Raw genomic sequence first — 19,184 nt, 5'->3', positions numbered from 1 at the left:
CAACACATTTCTTTGTCTAACACAGCTTGGGCTGGCTCTTCGTCCTGGCCAGACCACGCAGGACACATCTACTCTTTGCAGAAATGACTCAAATTGCAGACAGCAGTAGTGATGTGACCCGGTGCTGGAGCATTAACCAAATTCTTTTCTAATTAAAAAAAAGAATCAGTTTTGCCTTTAAACAGCTTCCAAAACTGGAGTGAGATTACTTGTCGCACTCTGCTTCCTCATCGTCTTTCGTTCGCTGTTTCCACTGATGGTGACGTCAGGCACCAAAACATGATCGGCCACTTCGTTCATGTGCCTAAACCCGGCATCCTCTGCTCACCCACCCCTTCTCCTGGCTTTTGGCCCGCTGAGGTCTTACAGCCAGGCCATCACATCTGCATCCTCAGCTCCTTCTAACTCCTGCGGCTCAGTCCCTGGCACTGCCTTGGGGCTCTCCTCATGGCACAGCCCGTCTCTCCAGAGAGCGCTTCACGTGTGCGAGTGAAGGTGCATCACTGGCTGATGCAAAACCCCGCAGGGTGCCATGGGGTACTGGGTACTTTCGGACACCAGGCCCACTGCCAGTCCTGCTAGGGACCCAACCTCCTGCTTCTCCAGGGCAGGCGGAGCTGAGGACAGGACTCTGCTCACCCCAGTGCAATCTCTTGGCCCTTCTAATAAGATCAGATAGTAAAGCTCTTAACATGGCTAAAATGTAACAGTAATTGGGGAATTAAGAGGCAGGAATAATTTTTGTGAAAAGGGCTGTTGAAATCAACAGAATAAATTCAGCCAGAACTCAACACTGAAACTGGTACTTTGCTATGGAAAGAAAACCAACTGCATTAAAACTACAAAAACTTGTACAGTTAGAAAAAAACCACACATGCACAAATTTAGGATAAAAACTTATTTTGAGTAAGTTCCCCTTGTGCATAAATCAGCTTCTGAAACAACTCTGGCATGAAATAGGGAAAGTGAGCGCTGAGGAACCAACCCACATGGGGCAACCTGCACATCTACGAGCAAACCCGCTCCCGGAGGTGATGCCCATCCACGCAGAGACGGGCTCTGGCACACGCGCCGCCTCTCCGCCCAGTAAATCACCCAAATGTTCTGGGTCACAGTTTTGCTGAGGCTGGGTCATGGCCAGCATCCCTACCCACAACTGCTCAGCATCTGCTCATGGAGATCATGCTGCATCATTTTCAGGGAGATTTTATTCTCCCCTCAGGTTAAATATTTCATCAAATCACAGAATAACTGCCAGCTGACCGTGGAGGTTATGACACATGAATTTCAAGGACGTCTTATTTTTTCCCCTCAGGTCAAATATTTCATAGGCTCATGTTGGGCATGTTTGCAGCAGCCCTGTCTGCAAACAAGTCCCCAGCCCCAGATAAGCGCAAGAAAGGCTGCAGGTGACAGCCGCCAGCCCCTGCCGTGTCCGGCCATGAGCCACCCAACAGGTGAGGGACCCCCACCGAGCTGCCCTGCCACCAGCACACCCACGCCAAGAAACACACATTAATCTCCAGGGAGGAGAAAAGGGCAGGAGAGCTGGCGCAGCGTGACGGCTGCGATGCTGCCGGCTCTGTGGTGCTACCGGCAGCGGCGGGCAATGCAAGCGCAATGTGCAACGCAGCGCGCTGCTCTCCAGGGCTGGAGTGGCTTTCCAGGACTGAGCTCCGCGGATTGGCCCGGAGCACCCCACTCTCCCCCCCTCCCTTCTTCAGCACCCTCAACCCACGGAGATTGGTCAGCCTGGTGACACATGGCAGTGAGCAACCAGAATAAAAGATGAGCTGGACCGGGGGACTGTAGTGTCCGCGGCAGAACAGCCGGGAGAAGTTTGCAGGGAGGTGGCACCAAACTACCCTGGCTGCACTGAGTCAGTGCAGGGGAGGACAGACGGACGGACGGACGCCGGGGCTGTGGCCACCCAGGGACACCCGTGGGGTGAGCGCCAGCTGCGGAGCATCCTGTCCCCTCTGCGCCCAGCCATGTCCCTGGTGGTGAAGGAGAAGAACCACGTGCGGTTGGTCTTCTTGGGTGCTGCCGGCGTGGGAAAAACGGCCCTCATCCACCGCTTCCTGATGGACACCTTCGAGCCCAAGCACCGGCGCACAGTGGAGGAGCTACACAGCAAGGAGTACGAGGTGAGCGGGGCCAGGGTCAAGGTGGAAATCTTGGACACCAGTGGCAGCTACTCCTTCCCGGCCATGAGGAAACTCTCAATCCAGAACAGCGATGCCTTCGCCCTGGTCTATGCTGTAGATGACGCCGAGTCCTTTGAGAGCATCAAGAGCTTGCGGGAGGAGATCCTGGAGGTGAAGGAAGACAAGTTCCCTCCCATCGTGGTGGTCGGCAACAAGGCAGAGAGCGGCGGCGAGCGGCAGGTGCCAGTGGAGGATGCTCTGTCACTGGTGGAGCTGGACTGGAACAGCCGCTTTGTGGAGACATCAGCCAAGGACAACGAGAATGTCCTGGAGGTCTTCAGGCAGCTGCTGCAGCAAGCCAACCTGCCCAGCCGGCTCAGCCCAGCGCTCTGCAAGAGGAGGGAGACGTTGCCCAAGGAGCAGGCGCTGAGGCCTCCCATGAACAAGACCAACAGCTGCTCCGTGTGCTGAGCCGGCCGCCCGCGGCCAGGAGGGAGGTGTCGGCAGCAGCGGCACCGGCTGGAAACTCAGGTGGGCTGGGTGGGGAGAGGCACTGCCTTGGCCAAAACCAACCCTGCCACCTCCCACCCCTTCCTTCCTCTCCCCCACCCAGCCTGCCGGGACCGGTGAGAGTTGGAGATGACAAGGAGGAGGGACTTGGAAGGGATACTGGTTGCTGGAAGGGTGCGGGGAAGAGGGCGAGTTCCCAGAAAGGCAGGAGGTGTACCTGGGAAACTGCCGTCTGTCGCCAGCCCACTGCCTGTGCCACGGTCAGCGGGCAGGCAGGCAGGCTGGCAGGCAGCTCCTCGTGTACTAGGAAGGGCGGACAAGCAACGGGTCTGTGGCTGCACGCATGAGAAGGCAGATGTGGGCATCCGTGCAGCTGCATCACACCCGCTGGTGCCGCTCTCCCGGCTCTTGGTCAGGCCCCGTGTCACCTCGCCCCAAGCACTTGCACGTACAACCTCCTGGCGCGGCTGCAGTTACAACACACCCAGTGTCCAAAGTAGGTTTGGTTTTGTACCTTGGCGTAGAGCATGCAATAGGGAAGTCTATGCATCTCTTTGGTCTCTTTCTCTTTTTGTTTTTGTTTTGTTTTGTTTTTTTAAGCATACTCAATAAACACGTTGTTGCAAAGCGGAGCTGGAAGACATCTGGGTTTCTTTCTCCTGTACTTCAAATGCTGCAGTGCCTGATCTCAGTGTTTTATGCCCTTATCACTGTGTTTGCTTTCCCTCCTCCATTCTCCATTCTGGCACTGAAAGAGCCTCCCCAGCTCTCCAGCTTCCCCTGGCAGAGTCAGGACATTTGGTGTTATGATTTTCCTGACAATTTAACCACTAAAGTTTTTACCAAGCATGAGTAACTAAAATTAAAACAGCTCTTATCACGTCCAAGTACAGAAAAGAACAACAGCATTTAAAAAGACAGCTGATCCACTGAAATAAAAACCATAAGCACATTGAAAGGAGATAATAAAAGGAGTGGGAGGAGCACGGAAGGGCAGTATTTACTGTGCTTTAGCATGCGCTGCACTGATTTACTCTCCCCTCCCACTGCCCATCCTTGCTGTAATGAGCATTTAACCTGCCCAGCAGCCACTCAAACACAATAAATAAAGACACAAAAGCGTGGTGGATTGAAGAGTCATCCACTCTGGTCCAGACCCAAGGGAGCCGGGTAGTTTGGGGTCCAGAAGCCGTACAGCATGGTGTGCCCCCGCCCAGCCCCACGGGCAGGCAGGATCACACCCAGATGCCAGCCCCTTCCCGAGGCGGGCAGGAGAGTCCAGCCTCCCCGTGGCATCCCTGGCGGGGGCACCTGCTGCCACCAGCAGGAAAAATCCTCCTGCTGGAGCTGGGCGCAGGCTGAGGGCGGGGGCAGGCAGCAGGAGGGTGGGCAGGTGGGTCGGGTGGCTCTCACCGCTCGCCGGCTCGCAGTCACGTACCTTGTCCTGCCACCACCACGCTCTGCCATGGCGTGTGGCTGTCCCTTGCCCAGCACCTCGGGGACACGCAGGGCAGCTCGGGGCACAGCCCCCTCCTGGGGAAAACGGGGCTCCTGCCTGGAGGGCACAAAATACACAGAAAGTTACCTTTTGGTAGCTGAGCCAGTGCGGTGGCACCCTGCCCGTGGCATGGTGGGTGCAGCCTCGGGTGATTCTGACCGTGGCTGTGCCCATCACCGGGGCCACCCTGCTGTGGCTCGGTGGGGATGGGGCTGTCCCTGCCAATGCTGCCCACGCTGGGCACAGAGGGAATGGCCTCAAGCTGCCCAGGGCAGGGTCAGGCTGGCTCTGAGGAAGGATTTCTGTGCAGAAGGGGCTGTTGGGTGTTGGAATGGGCTGCCCAGGGCAGGGGGGGAGTCCCCATCCCTGGAGGGGTTGAAGAGTCGGGCTGAGCCAGCGCTGAGGGATCTGGTGGAGTTAGGAACGGTCAGAGTGAGGGTCATGGTTGGGTTGGAGGAGCTTCAAGGGCTTTTCTAACCCAGATGACTCTGTGATTCTGTGGCCTGGCTGTGGTGAGGCACCTCCCGGCCGGGACAGTGGGTCCCGCCTTGATGACCCAACCTCACACTAATTAGCCAACCCTGCAGGAGTTTCATAACCTGCAGAGAGGGTTTTATTAATTACGCTTTGGAGCAGGTTTAGGCTAGAATTATGATCACAAGACTTTTTGGTTTACAGCATTAAGCTAAAAGCAGAAGAAAACGTCTTTGCAGTGTAAAGTGGAAGCAGGGATGAGCAAGGCTGCCTGCCAGCCCCCTCCTGCACAGCGTGCCCTGATTGTTTTGATCCACCGTACAGACTGGAAGCAGCTCCTTATGCCTGGGGTGTCCTGAGCAGCCGTGGGGAGAGGCCTCCCCTGCCCACCACTGGCCTCCCCGGGCAGAACAATAACCCCCGGGTGCTCCAGGACCCCACTCCCAGCCAGCCCCAGCCCAAGACCTGCGGGGTGCAGCAGCCGCTGGGGCAGAGATGCTGGAGCTGCAACAGAGGCAGGGATTGAGATGCTGAAGCTGCAGAAATTGAGAGGCTGGAGCTGCGGGGACCCTCCTGGTGCACCCACCTGCGGGTGCCCCTGCAGTCCTGGGCTCCAGCAATGAGTGGAGCCATTGGGCTGCCCCAGCAGCACATGGCACACACCCAACACCTGGCTGCCTTGTACAGCCCCTTACCGAGGGCTCCCAGCTCTACCTGCAGGCAGGGTCACCCCCCCCAGGCTGTCAGCAGCCCCGCTCCCCCCAGCCACACCGGGAAGGGGCCCGGGGGCAGTGGGCAGGGATGCTGCAGGGATGGAGGGCAGCGCTCCCCAGCCCTTCTGCCCCTCACCCGCAAAACCCCTCACTGGGGCATTGTGGGTTTGGTTTTGGGGTGGGGTTTTTTGGCCGCTCTCATGAAATTCTGTTGCATGGGACTGCTGAGCTGGGGTTACAAACATATGCCTCCCTTGAACACTGGGGTTAGCAAGCTTTGGCCATGAAGGGATTCTGGCAGGACAAGACCCTCCTCAGATACCTTCTCCCCATGGCTCTGTGCAGGATGAAGGGCAAGGGAGAGCAGGCAGGAGCCTGCCACCCTACAAGACACCATGTTTTGCTGCAGAAAGGTTGTAGCATACCTGTAATAATAAAATGTGAATAAAGCAGTATGGTAAGAGCCCCCAGTGCCTGTCGCACAGGGCTGTCCTGCGAGGCACTGTGAGCCAGACCCTGTTTTCTGCCCATGCTGGGGCTCACACAGTGCTCCTCTTGCAACAGGGTAGGGCAGGATGTGACCCCACTGCAAATGTGCCGAGTGAGGTTAAAAACAGGCAGGTCCTATGTCCCATGGCCTGAGATGTGTGTGTTAACCTGTGTTCAGCCTCTGATTTATCAGAAAAATGCAGCTGCAGGTACTCCCAGGGCAGCTGGGTCACACAGGGGTGCTAAAGCCCTGCTGAGGGCGAGAGCTGGCGTGGTACATCTGTGCGTTGCTGTACAGTGTGATGTGGTGAAGAACTAAACACCTGCAGCTCATTTTCTTTCAACAAGTGGCAACAGGTGAAAGGCTTTTTTTCCCAAACACCAGTCGCAGCCACTGAACACCAACCACATAGCTCAGCGTGGGAAGCTGAGCCTGGGGAACTGCAGGTGAGAGCAGACAGAGCGTGTGATAAACAGAACTGTGCACACAAAGGTTGGCTAGAGCTGGCCCTGCAAACATCCTGCAGGCACATGCCCAACGAGAGGAGCAAAATTTACCCTTCCTTCTACTTCCCCTCGCAGGAGGAGAGGGCAGCTGGAGCTTGAGGGGAAAGCCTGGGGAGAGCAGGATCCATCCAAAAAGCCATCTGGGTCTGCCCCGGCTCAGATCTGCCCTGAAGTGCTCAGTTGTCCCCAGCAAAGCTGTGGGGACAGAGGAGTTAAAGGTAACTCTGGGCACTTATGTCCTGGGACACTTCTCTTTGGGTCAGGGAACAGCTGATGAAGGGGCTCTCACCAGAGCAGCTGCTTGAAGCCCCCCAGCAGGCAGGAGATGCAGCAGGTAGAGGGAAAGATGCCTGTGACCATGGCCCTGGGGCAACCAGGGCCTGCCTGGGGGGCTGAAGGGCTGTCCTCTCGTTAGCTGTGTGCTGGGGGCTGCTGCAACACCCCTGGGCACAGGGTCTGGGGAAAAGCCAGACACAGGCAGGACAGCACGACATGGCTGTCCCCAGAGTGGCATCCCAGGCAGCAGCAGCGCTCGCTCTCCCCATCCCATCTCTGGGACCAGAGAGGTTTCATCGCACTGGTCCTGTTAGTCCATTAGCTGTGGCTTGAGTTGTTTTTTCAGAGGTGGGTTGTCATGTCCAGGGAAGAGAGATGTTCTGCTGGGTATGACAGTGGGACTAGGACATGGGGGTGACCATGGACAGGCCACTCTCCCTTCCCAGGGCAGCTCTATAAAATCACAGCCCCTCAGAAGCAGTGAGGTCTGCTCACACACACCTTTAGTGCTGCCCTGACTGGTGCTGAGGTATCTGGTGCTGCTTTTTTACAAAAAACATTGCACTGAACGTGCAGAACCAGGGTCTGCTCTTTCCATCTCCAAAACACCGGAAAGATTCTGAATATCTTTCAACTGCAACTCTTTCCTTTCCCCTCTGCCCCCCCTTCCCTCAGTTGGACCATTTTACTCCAGACTCACCTCCAGAGCAGACGCCAGACCTGTCCCCGCGCTCGCACACGTCACCCCCCGGAGAAAGGCTCCGTGTGATCCCTCCTGTTCTGTTCCACATCATGTAGCACATCCCATCAAACCGCTGCGAGATGCTCCTGCTTAATTTGTGTACACAAACAATCAGGGAGAATGAAGATGCTGCCTGCGAGAGCTGCACACCAGTGACAGCCGCGCTGGCCCGCGGGGGGGGCATCAGCTGTGAGCCCCTGATGTGCCTAATTGGTGCTGGCTGCTGCAGTTTGCTCCGGTCTTGATTGATGTAAAGCTGTGGCACAAACACTTAAACCAAGGACACCGAACGGGAAAGCAAACCATTTTAAAACGAAAAGTGGCACTTACTCTTTGAGGATATAATTAGCTGTATTTGTCTTTAGGGCCTTTTGCTAAGCGAGGCTCAGCACCGGGGAAAACAAGCCGACCTGCTAAGTGCTCTGGAAAGAGCAAACCTGCTGCCCTCACATCACATGAGCCCCATTAGGGCTCTCCCAGCCCGGCCCAGCAGTGGCCGGGGTTCAGCTGGCCCCGCACTGGCCACTGACTGTGGAGGGCTCAGGAACATCCTCGGCATTGCACCCTCCTGTGGATTTCAGTCTCATAAATACATGTACAGGACATGGCGCCTGCTTTCCTCACTCACCTATGGCTTGCTCTATGCCAGCTCCGTGCCCTGTAGACCCTGGGAAACACTCCTTGCTCTACAGTTGTAATGACCTTCCAGCAATGCAGAGAGCCTCCCTCACCAGCACAACACAACCTCAGTCTGAAGCTTTACTGACCTGCAGGGCTGTGTCCAGCTCTGGGGGCACCAACAGCAGGAGGACACAGACCTGCTTGAGTGGGGCCAGAGGAGGCCACAAAGATGCGCAGGGGGCTGGAGCCCCCCCTGTGAGGACAGGCTGAGAGAGTTGGGGGGTTCAGCTGGAGAAGAGAAGGCTCCGAGGAGACCTTAGAGCGGCCTCCCAGGGCTGAAAGGGGCTGCAGGAAAGATGGGGAGGGACTCTTTGTCAGGGAGTGTAGTGATATGACAAGAGGTAATGGTTTTAAACTGAAAGATGGCAGATTTAGATTAGATATAAGGACAAAATTCTTCACTATGAGGGGGGTGAGGCCCAGGCACAGGTTGCCCAGAGCAGCTGTTGGCTGCCCCCTCCCTGGCAGGGTTCAAGGCCAGGTTGGACGGGGCTTTGGGCAACCTGGGCTGGGGGAAGGTGTCCCTGCCCGGGGCAGGGGGGTGGGACTGGATGATCCCTTCCAACCCAAACCGTTCTAGGATTCTATGATACAGTAAAATCTCTTTCAAGCAAGGACCTTTTAAAAATCTATGGCTTAATTCAAATCGCTTTTCAGAGCTGAGCCTCCCCTTGCCCACGCGTGTGAGGTTCCCGTGGCACACACCGAGCTCCTGCTGCCCACCGGGACCGTGTCAAAGCCCCCGGGCAAGGGTCCCCCCGCCGGGCGCTGCCCCCCGCCCTGACGGCTCAGAGCAATTCCCTGCCACCATCTCGTGGGGGAAACTGGGAATTACAGCCGAGGACATTTTGTAAAAGGAAAGGGCTTTCTCCCATTTCCTACCGCAAGGAACGTTTGAAAAACGATTCAGGGCGGCCCCCGTATTTTTGACGAGATGGGAGGGGGCAGACGGGACGAGCATTGCTGCTGCTCCCCAGGGCTGCCCAAGTAACGCGCTTTATTTTGACCTGGTGCATAACAAACACAGGGGAATGCGGGCAAGACCAGCTAATACTTGCTTTGATTGATGCCCATGTGACTGAGAACTGTTCGGGCAAATGGTTCAGAAATGGTTCAAATGGTTCAGACTTGCCTGGGTTCTAGGCAGAGTGTCCAGCTTTTTCTGAGAAGAAATTTCAGTATATGGAACAGTGTATATGAGAGAAAAATGTTAGTCTGCCACGCTTGGAAAGCACAGAGCTGCTCAGCATCAGTATTACTCTTCCTGTGAACTCTTTGGGGGTGCCCAGGGCTCGCTTACGACCGACCCGATGTGCAGCTCCGCTGCAGATTTCTGTCCGGATAGAACAGATTGCAAGAGCTCAAGGATCTGCACACCGCAGGACGTGAAGCATTTGCAAAGAGGATTTACAGTACTTTGCTTTTTAATTGACAGCTCAACCAATGGGACAAGTGTGCAGAACTTTGCTTGATATAATACAAAGGCTTTACAAAATCAAAAGCCTCTTTTTAGGAGCCTAAACTCAGTAGAGACCTGAGTTTTGTGCCCTGCTGCTTTCCAGTGCTGAGTATCCAGACAGCCTTCAGGAAAAGACAATGTAAGCTCCTGAATGCTCATACGTTAATAAAACAGGGCTGCTTGCCCAGACGGGCAAAGAGAGGAAACGTGGGATTTGTTGTCGTGGTATGAAGTTGTGTCACCCTGCCGAGCCTCGGGAACCCGGCCTGGCTCCCTGTGCGGAAGGAGCTGGGCAGAGGCTGGCTGTTCTGGCTAAGGGAGGGCCCACAGCATCTCCAAAAAAGCAGGAATCTCCACTCTACACAGTGCCTTCCCAGATTTTCTCTGCTCATCCCTGTTAAGGCTCCGGCTCTTAACCACAGGGCAGTAAATTCCAGCATTGCCTGTGCCTCCAATGTCCCTTGCGTTACAATCTTGTAACCAGTGGGGAGAAGCTGAGGTGCTGATAAGAGATTTCCTTGTTTTGCAGACCATGAACTTCTGGCCTCTGCCATGATGCAGAGTAAAAGACTGGATAAATCCTCTAACTTGGTATTTCCTCTCTCTCGGGTCCCATGTAGGACAGAAGTCGGACACACAACTGATGCCTTTCTGGTCCCACTGACTATGAAAACAGCAAAGCATTTTTAAGAATGCATCAACCACTTGTTATGCCAGGTGGAATACTGCCATTTAAATGCCCTGTATTGACAAGAACACTAAGAATAACCCCATTTGGAAAATGGGGTATTTGGCTGCCTAGCCTTGTCAAAGGTTCAGGTGGAAAAGGAGACTTGAGCCATTTCCCTCTAGGTTCGCTTCGGAAAAGTCTCCCTTTCTTCTCAGCTAGAGATGGTGCCCACAGTAGTAAATCTCCAACGTCTTAGAATACCTGGATTCTATAAAACAGATAGAAAATCAGTGTTTGAACTATAAGGTGATAAAGATCACTATCTTTACTTGGAGGTGTCTGTACTAGAAGATGACACAACTTCTCACCTATGTACTGGATCCCATTATTCTCTAATATGTCTTCCCTTCCCTATTCCTCCTGCCCCCCCCCATCTAAGGACAAAAACAAAACTTATTGACTTACACTGTGTCTTAAATTTCATATTATGAGGGTTTAGCTCTTCATACTTAATCTCCACTAAATGATAAACAAATAGTGTTTTGCTGGAGACAAAGTATTAAGCTTTATCCTGCATCAACCCCAGTTTTAATCTTTCATGGTCTGTGCTTGAAGGCAACACCTAGGGGTCTCTGAGGCCCCGTGCCGGGCTGGAGTCACTTTGCTGGTCCCAAGCACACCATGTCTTGCAGCTGTGTTTCAGGAAAGCCCCAGGAAAAGATATTTTTCAAAGATGCTAAAGCACCCTGGGGAAATGATTTTAAAACTGCTTCCAACTACTCTCTCATCCAGGTTATTGTGCAATGCAGCAAAAGCTTAAAAAGCAGTTCAGAGAGACAGCACCAAAACATGTAGTAGTCATACTAAATAAAGGATATGAGGCTAATGCATGAAGGCTATGAAATAAAGGATATGAGACTAATGCAGTTAAGTTGGACATAGCTTTAAAACTGCCTTGCTATGTGCTTATGTTTACATATTGATGCTATAAAGAAAATCATCACTAAGCCAGCGCTATCAGGGAAAACCAATTTGCTGGGTTTTTGTTGGGCTTTTTTTGTTTGGTTGTTTGTTTTTTTTTTTAAATTTGAGCAATTTTTAGCTATTTCAGAAATGAAACTCACCTCCAAATCAACTAGATCCTTGTACGCTTCCTTCTAGCCCTGGCCCTGGGCTCTGCCCTCCTCACCAGCTTGCCTTTCCACCACCTGCCTCCTACCTTTGGTGCTGCACACTTGGACACGTTGGGAAAGTGCAACTCTCCCCCTCCTGGTAGGTTTTCGGAAACTATTCAGCAGTAAAAGCATCGCAAGGTAATCAGAGCTATTTGCTAATTACCACTCTCCTTACAAGCTGTTCCTTCTGACTGCGTGATCACCTCAGAAGAGAGAGCAGCCAGGGCTGCTTAGCTAAGGGGACTAATGTCTGCCCCCTCTTCCCTATTTCAGATACTTTATGCTTGTTCTGAATCTGCCACTGAGGACAGGGATTATATTTCTAAATTGGCAACCTACATACTTAACACTGGTAGAAGCTGCAGTTCTTTACCTACAGAACAAACATCTCTGCCTTTATCAAGTTTCCTGCCATCTGTAGGGAGAGAAGAGATGGGAAGGAGACAGACAAGTGTCAAAGAAAAGGCAAAAAAAAGTGGGTCCTTGAAATCAGATAAAAGAATGAAAAATCTGGGTTTTTTTCCTGCTCTGGTGGGGTACAGACACGAATAAATCCTGAATACTGTAGCAGAAACAAGGAGACCTACTGCAAAAATGCAAAGAGAATCTGTTCCTTTCCAACACCATCAGTACCACAGGTCTTCAGTCTGCTTGAATACATTTTGTCAGTATAAATTAAGAATAAATTAAGATATATTAAGAAGTCAGCAAAGGATCCAGGAGATAAAACTACAGGGAAATTATAGAGGAATCTGCCACAGTTTTGAATATTGTCAAGTCCGCTCTCCCTGAACAAAACGAACATTTAAAACAATAAACTATTTCATTAACTCCGGATGGATACAGGCAGCTAGAAGATGGGGGGTGAGGGGGTGGGAATTTCTCATCAAGAGTCAGCAGCCTCACAGCTAGTTCAAGGCAAGCCACCTTTACTAATAATAGTATTTATTGAAAGCAAAGCAATCTTTCAACTTTGTGTGTTTTATAACATTTTAATAACCCTGAAATCATGACTGCACTGGGACCACGTTTTCATCAGAGAAAATTTACAAGCAACTCGTTTCCAATGCATCTGACAGTAAAAAACAAACACCGGGGGCACACACAGGACAAAGTGTCATATTCATTTCTAATGAAACATTTTCATTAGAGAGAAGAAAACGGTGGGAGCGCGAGGGATTTAAAATGGTCAACTTGACTGTCTTTGCACAGGCTGGATTGGCCGTTAGAGGATGGAGTCTGGCAACTTGCAGCAAGCAATAGTTAACCTGAGAGATTGGGTGTATCCGCTGGAGGAAGACACCTAAACCCCACTAGAACATGGGCACGTTAGTAGTCCGTCCTCCCTCAGGAAAGCTACAATGTGGATGAGTGTTGGAGGTGCCTCTCCCAAATTCCAAGAGCACGCGTGTATTACTGGAAGAGACCCCTCGGGAACGAGGGGGAATGTGAGAGGACAAAAGTTAGGCCGCTCCCATAGACGTTAAGGTTTCGTGGGTACGTTACCGCCTTCGAAGCAACACAAGGACCTGGGTGAAACAGTCCAAGAGACCTGCAGGGAGCTAACATCGTCCTGTGCGGTCCGTGGACGGGCCCATGGTCTCCTTCGAAATCCCGCTAGAGAGAACACCATGAATCACAGACATTTCCAGACATTTACGGAGCTGTAGATTACCTTGGGGTTTTGCGGGGAACACCAGGCATCCGTACAGTTTACATACAGAGTTCGTTTGAGCTCGATAATCCGATTTTTCAGAACTCTCCTTCCCTGAAACTGGCTATGCAGGACTTGAGCAGAGATTGTACATTCAGCATCAATACAGTGATACAATTAGTACACCTGTCATTTGTACAATGCGTGAACTCTAACAGACATTTAGCAGCAGTTCATATACAATGTCAGGAGATGATCCTACAGGTCACCATGGCAATCTCTGATCTGGTACCACAGGTATGCTCCACACTATAGCTGCCCATAACCCAAATCCTAAAGGCTTTTTTCATTCCATTTCCAGACTCCTCCAACTCCAGTAATTCTTAACATATACAGATATCCATATACATTTTTTAATTAAAATGCTCCTTCACATACACAATCATATATTGAATTATCAAGAACAATAATATATTTCTGGAGCAGAATAGCAAAATGATCTGCTCTGCCAGTGCCACCCACAAACTAGACAAGTAACTAAGAAGAATTTTGACAGTTTCAGACCACTTAGGAAAGAGAAATTCTCTTGGCCTAAAGACAGGGGAGCCATGCAGTGCAAGTGCTATGGAGGATACAGTAAATGCCATATACAGAAAAACACAAATTGTTTAAAATGTTATCTTGTAAAGATTCTGGAGCCATAAGGAGAATCCTTATCATCAGGAGCTATCTTTACAATTTCAGAAATATCGGAGAGCATTAAAACAGAGAAAGAGTATGACACTGAAAATAAAAAGAGCAACACAAACACTAAAAGATTGGTATTGGCCAAAAGCAACATTTCCTTTAACACACCAGGGTGGATACTAAGTTTTAAGAGCACATCTGATTTACAAAAAGCCATCTCTGCCAACCTTATGGAAGACAAAAGCTCTTGTTAACTAAAACATCTGACTCCATAATGGCCTTTGATGCCTAGGCAAACAAAACCCAGGGACACTGAAACTGAAAGCCCTCCTTCCTAAGGCAAAAAAATACAAACCCAACAACAACAAAAAAGGAATGAAAAGGAAGGCAACTCTCTTCAAAGAGTTTCATTACAAACACCTGAGGGGAAAAAAAAAATAAAAGGAGATGAGAGGGGAAGCAGTTCACAGTAAAAAACAACTGTGGCAACAGCTGTGCAACTTTGGGGCAGTATCAATAAAAAAATGAGCAGAACAGGCTTCAGACTGGATATTTCAGCTATTTGGTAACAGAACTTAGCTTACTTTTTAACTGTATCCTATCTGCCAGCAAACTGGAAACTCCCAAGAGTCGTTGGGGTCCCCCCGCCCCACGGGTTTTCTTTATGAAAAGCCCAGGTTTGACAGTCACGACAGCACAGGGCTGCAGCCGCAGCGCAGGGAGGGTTGATGGGGCTCTGAACTGCTTTCTGAACCCAGTTCTTCACGTTAGTTCTATTCCTTCTCAAATGAATTAGTGGAATGAGTTTTGCTGTGCAGACTCATACCTACCGGAGCCCTGGGGCAGAGCCACTGTGCACCACGCTTTCAGCACGGCTCACCCCAGTGCCACCAGGAGGTGAAGAACTGGTTTGATGGAGGCAGGAGCAGAATGGGAGCTCGTCGTTAGACAAGGGAGATGGAGCAAGTTTGGGTCCCTCCACGAGCTTTCTGTGATTCGCCTCCTATGCCTAATGTTAGCCACTGTAAATATCCTCCTTAACTTCAAAATTTGAAAGGCCAAACATGAAAATACTTTGGTGTTTTGACCCTATTTACGGGCTATTTGCCCATCTCATAAAATTTAGTGGAACTGGCCATGTAGAGCTAGAGACACCCAGATCCAGAAAATGGGAGGCTATGGGGTGACTGAATGCTAGAGCTAGAGAAGAGCCTTCAGCCTCGCAATAGCCAAAGTTTTAACAACTCATCTACTGCATAACTAAAGACATGAATAAATGAGAAAAACATAATTCTAACCAAAAAATGATTACTGCTTTTTATGCATCACTCTTTTGGATGCGATACACAAAGCGTTCATGGTACAAGCTTATGAAAATGCCATCACCAACAAGCACAAATTGCGTGACTACACTTACAGGAGTGATTTGCCTGGCTGTACACTTAATTCTCACTAACATTGAAAGAGTTAAACTTCTTCCATGAAATACCTTAACAGATTTAACAATATATATTTTTTTAGTATCCCCTGCACAAAAGAAAAGTACACATTATTTGAACAGCCAAGAAAAAACTGCAATTTATTAAGTTTCAAAGAATCTTCGTACTCTTGAAAGCAACTTTCGGTGCATGTTCTTTAACAATCACATTCTATGAGGAGAATAAACATTAAAAGCCACAATTGTTGTTTTTTTTTTTTTAATCTCAGAGTTACAGACATCTTTAATTCAAAAGGAAAGGCCAAAAAAACCAAAACCCCAAAACAAAAACCCACCCAACCCTTAAACAGAAATTTTTCATTCCCAATTTTAAAATATCAGGAGTTTTTCTACAACTCAATGCTAAACTTCAGCATGGAAAATTGTATGTAAACACGCACCTACACACATACATATTTTATATAAGTGTGTGTATATATATATATATAAAATATATATGTAGGAGGCGTGTAATGGCAATGAGATGCAATTACTCTGAGGAAAGGTTATTCAGCTAAATACACTACTAAAACTTCAGAAAAAAAACAAGTCTTGAACCCAGTTTGTGCATAGTTCATGATCCTCTATAAAACCAGCTTTTGTTAATTTGCAATCTTGCAGGACCCTTTAAATCTGATAAAACCATTAAAAAGCTAAAAAAAAAAAAAAAAAAAAAAAAAAGTAATGCACAAGTTTCCTGATCCAAGCAGGCAGGGAGCACAATGTTCATATAATTTTTAAAACATACTTGAAGTGTATGTTATTCCATTGTCTTTCTTCCTTTCAAAACAATCAAAAACATTGATCTTTTTTAAACATAAAGCGATTTTTTTAATATATAAAGCACTCTTCAAACATCTATTTCTTTTGAGTCCATTATTTGGTAAATATGTAACTGCTACACATTAGATTAGGTATTTTCTTCTTTCTTACTGTCTTTTTTTATTTTATTTTGTTTTTTAATAATATCTTCAGTGCTAGGAGTTGGGTTTTAAAAATACATGAAATGGTGTGGAGTTGCTCCTCGGGAAACCCGGCTTTCCTGAGACATCTTCCACCATGTGCAAGATAGTGATCACAAAGTTTTCGCCACTTTGACGAAGAGGAGGAAAACAACAACAAAAATAGTACACAGCAATGGCCAAAGAAAAGAATAATACAACAACACTGTTCAATCCCAGAGCTCTGAAGTAGCATATCTTCATTCTGAAAATAGTTTTCTTTACGATGGAAGTCTTTTTTTTTTTTTTCTTTTTTTTCTTTTTTTTAAATTCCTTTTTTATTTTAAAGTTTGAATGAGAAAAAAAGGTCTGTAAACAGGTGGGAGCCAAAACTCCTGGCTCCTCCAAAAGCAGTCAAAACCTATGTCCAAGTGCTTGTTTCTGTTCCTGCTTGCAAGGGAACTATCAACTCTTTACAATTATCTATGGCCACAGTTCAACAAGAGTATTTTTTTTAAACTTTATATTCCGAATGGAAAAATGGTGCAATACTCCGGTAATAATTTTCTTGCATTAGTCCACAATAAAAAGCCGCTAAAGGTAGATATACATATTATTCTCCAGAGATACACACTGTAATTTTTAAAATGCGATAAGAGTCCTTGAGTAAACATTTACACGTGAATTGTCGCCGGCCCCTTCTATCAGTTTCTTTTTTTTTTTTTTTTTTCTTTTTTTTTTTTCTTTTTAACATTATAGGATTAGCTACAAGAAGGGCTGCGGACACTCAGTGCAAAGTTAGAAGCTAATAACAATTAAACATTTGACCAATGAGCAAATAAAAAGCATATACTGAATAAAAGGAAAAAATTCACACTTTTAGTTAAACCACACGTGGGCACACACATACACGCGCACACACATACACACAAGCACACTCACATACATACATCTGTTCCAACGAAAACATATAGTCTGAACGTTAAAAAAAATTCTTAGAGCCTGTTTTTTTGTGTACTGATGCCGACCTGGAAGTGTAATAATTAAACTTAAAAAGTGTTCACATTTTGTTATTGGCCTGCTGGATTCAAGTATTTGCATGTTGATATGTTTTTTTTTTGTTGTTTTTTTTATTTTTTATTTTTTGTGGGTTTTTTTTGTTTTTTGTTTACTTTTTATATTTTTGGGATTAAAAAAATGACATGAAAAAGTAATGAAACAAGGGTAATGTGCATAGGCAGATCCATGGGAGTAGTGGACACAGAGATACCCCAACCCTGCCCTCCCTCCCGCCCCGCTCAACCTGTACAGTCAATAATTACCATTCAGATTCATTACTTTTCTGTACCAATGGTAAATATCACACTTCACCCTTTCTGATTACTGGGTCCGCCTCTGGTAATGTGCATAATAGTCACAGGCTCATTTTAAATAGGCTTTCATTTCCCCTTCCCCCCCCTGTTGATAAAATAACCCTTTCCAGCCCAAATTCTGAAAAGTGCCCTTCATGATAGACCTATTCTAAGCAGCTTTTTATACTTTGTTTTGAAAATCACCATACAAACATAAAAAGACAACATAAAACAAAAAGCCATGAAAAAAATAAAACCTGTCATTAGCATGTGACACTGACCAAAAGTAGCCCATACTGTTTCATGAACAGTTCACAAGGACTTCTGCAGTTTCATATTCGATATTGGACAGAGGTACTAAAAAAGGGCTGCCAGTCTGATCTGTTAAAGCTGGATTCTTCATCAAGCCCGGGACTGGAAAGGGTTATAATTTTTATTTTTCCTTTAGTGCTGATGATTGTTATTTCCATTTTGTTTCTCTTGTTTCCTAGATGGACTCCCCACTGAGAAGATCACCCGGAAGAAGAGTATTCAAAGGTGTCGGGCTTCCGATAACTCTGCCGTCGTCGGTGCTTGGGGGTCCCCAAAGGCTGCTGGAGTACTGAGGCACCCCACCCCACAGCAGGTCGCTGCTCCCCTTGCTCCCCAGGCAGGGAGTGTTCCAGTGGCCGGCGTCGTTGCGCACCAAGCCATGAGAGCTGCTCGAGGAGCCCAGGCGCGTCTGGTTGGTTCCAGTGTTGGACTGCCAGCTGGAGGTGGGCGGCAGTGGCTGGCCTTGTGCTAAGAAACGGTTGACTTCTTCTTCACCAGCAAACTCGGCCAGGATGGTAGTGTTTCCCAGGACACACCTGAGGGCAAAAACAAAAGGTGCAGCGACATGAAACGAGGGGTGCAAAGGGCACTGTTGGACATATCCCAGATGGATGTAAATCCATGTTCCCCCAAGTTGAACTGGACCTCGATGAGTTATGCCACACCTGCTCACTTTTAGCAATCCCAGTCTCTTAAACAAAGACTTTTCATGAAGTTCAATAAGGCCAAGTGCAAGGTCCTGCCCATGGGTCAGGGCAATCCCAAGCACAAATCCAGGCTGGGTGATGAGTTGATTGAGAGCAGCCCTGAGGAGAAGGACTTGGGGGGATTAGTAGATGGAAAACTGACGGTGAGTCATCCAGAGAAAGCCAACTGTGTCCCGGGCTGTATCCAGAGCAGTGTGGCCAGCAGGGTGAGGGAGGGGATTGCACCCCTCTGCTCTGCTCTCGTGAGACACTCCCCACCCCCACCCCCAGTGCTGTGTCCAGCTCTGGGGGCACCAACAGCAGAGGAGGCCACAAAGATGCTCAGGGGCTGGAGCACCCCCCTGTGAGGACAGGCTGAGAGAGTTGGGGGGGTTCAGCTGGAGAAGAGAAGGCTCTGGGGAGACCTTAGAGCGGCCTCCCAGGGCTGAAAGGGGCTACAGGAAAGGTACGGAGGGAGTCTTGATCAGGGGTGTAGGACAGTACAAGGTGTTACGGTTTTGAACTGAAAAAGGGCAGATTTAGATTAGATATTAGGAATAAATTCTTCCCTGTGAGGGTAGTGAGGCCCTGGCACAGGTTGCCCAGAGAAGCTGCCCCCTCCCTGGAAGGGTTCAAGGCCAGGTTGGACAGGGCTCTGGGCATCCTGGGTGAGTGGAAAGTGCCCCTGCCCACAGCAGGGGGGTTGGACTAGATGATCTTTAATGTCCCTTCCA

General features: G+C 49.0%; 1 protein-coding gene and 1 pseudogene across 8 annotated transcripts in view; one reads left to right on the top strand and one right to left on the bottom strand.

Moving 5' to 3' along the window:
• Positions 1–1,804: 1,804 nt before the first annotated feature.
• Positions 1,805–2,923, top strand: LOC113486888 (annotated as a pseudogene). The gene has a single exon (XR_003399676.1). The product of XR_003399676.1 is annotated as a GTP-binding protein Rhes pseudogene (transcript).
• A 12,411-nt stretch (positions 2,924–15,334) lies between these two features.
• Positions 15,335–19,184, bottom strand: part of TNRC6C (trinucleotide repeat containing 6C) — a 91,592-nt gene continuing 87,742 nt past the window's right edge. For all 7 annotated transcript variants that reach the window (XM_026861336.1, XM_026861337.1, XM_026861331.1 and 4 more), the window contains one exon: positions 15,335–18,300. In XM_026861336.1, the coding sequence (XP_026717137.1) occupies positions 17,940–18,300 (361 nt within the window). In that variant the 3' untranslated portion in view covers positions 15,335–17,939. The remainder of the gene's footprint in view (positions 18,301–19,184) is intronic.

Source organism: Athene cunicularia (assembly GCF_003259725.1).
Source record: "Athene cunicularia isolate RWA chromosome 18 unlocalized genomic scaffold, athCun1 chr18_part1, whole genome shotgun sequence".
In the NCBI taxonomy this organism is placed as follows: Eukaryota; Metazoa; Chordata; class Aves; order Strigiformes; family Strigidae; genus Athene; species Athene cunicularia.
Note: the sequence above shows the minus strand (reverse complement) of the source record. Positions and strands in the feature narration are given on the sequence as shown.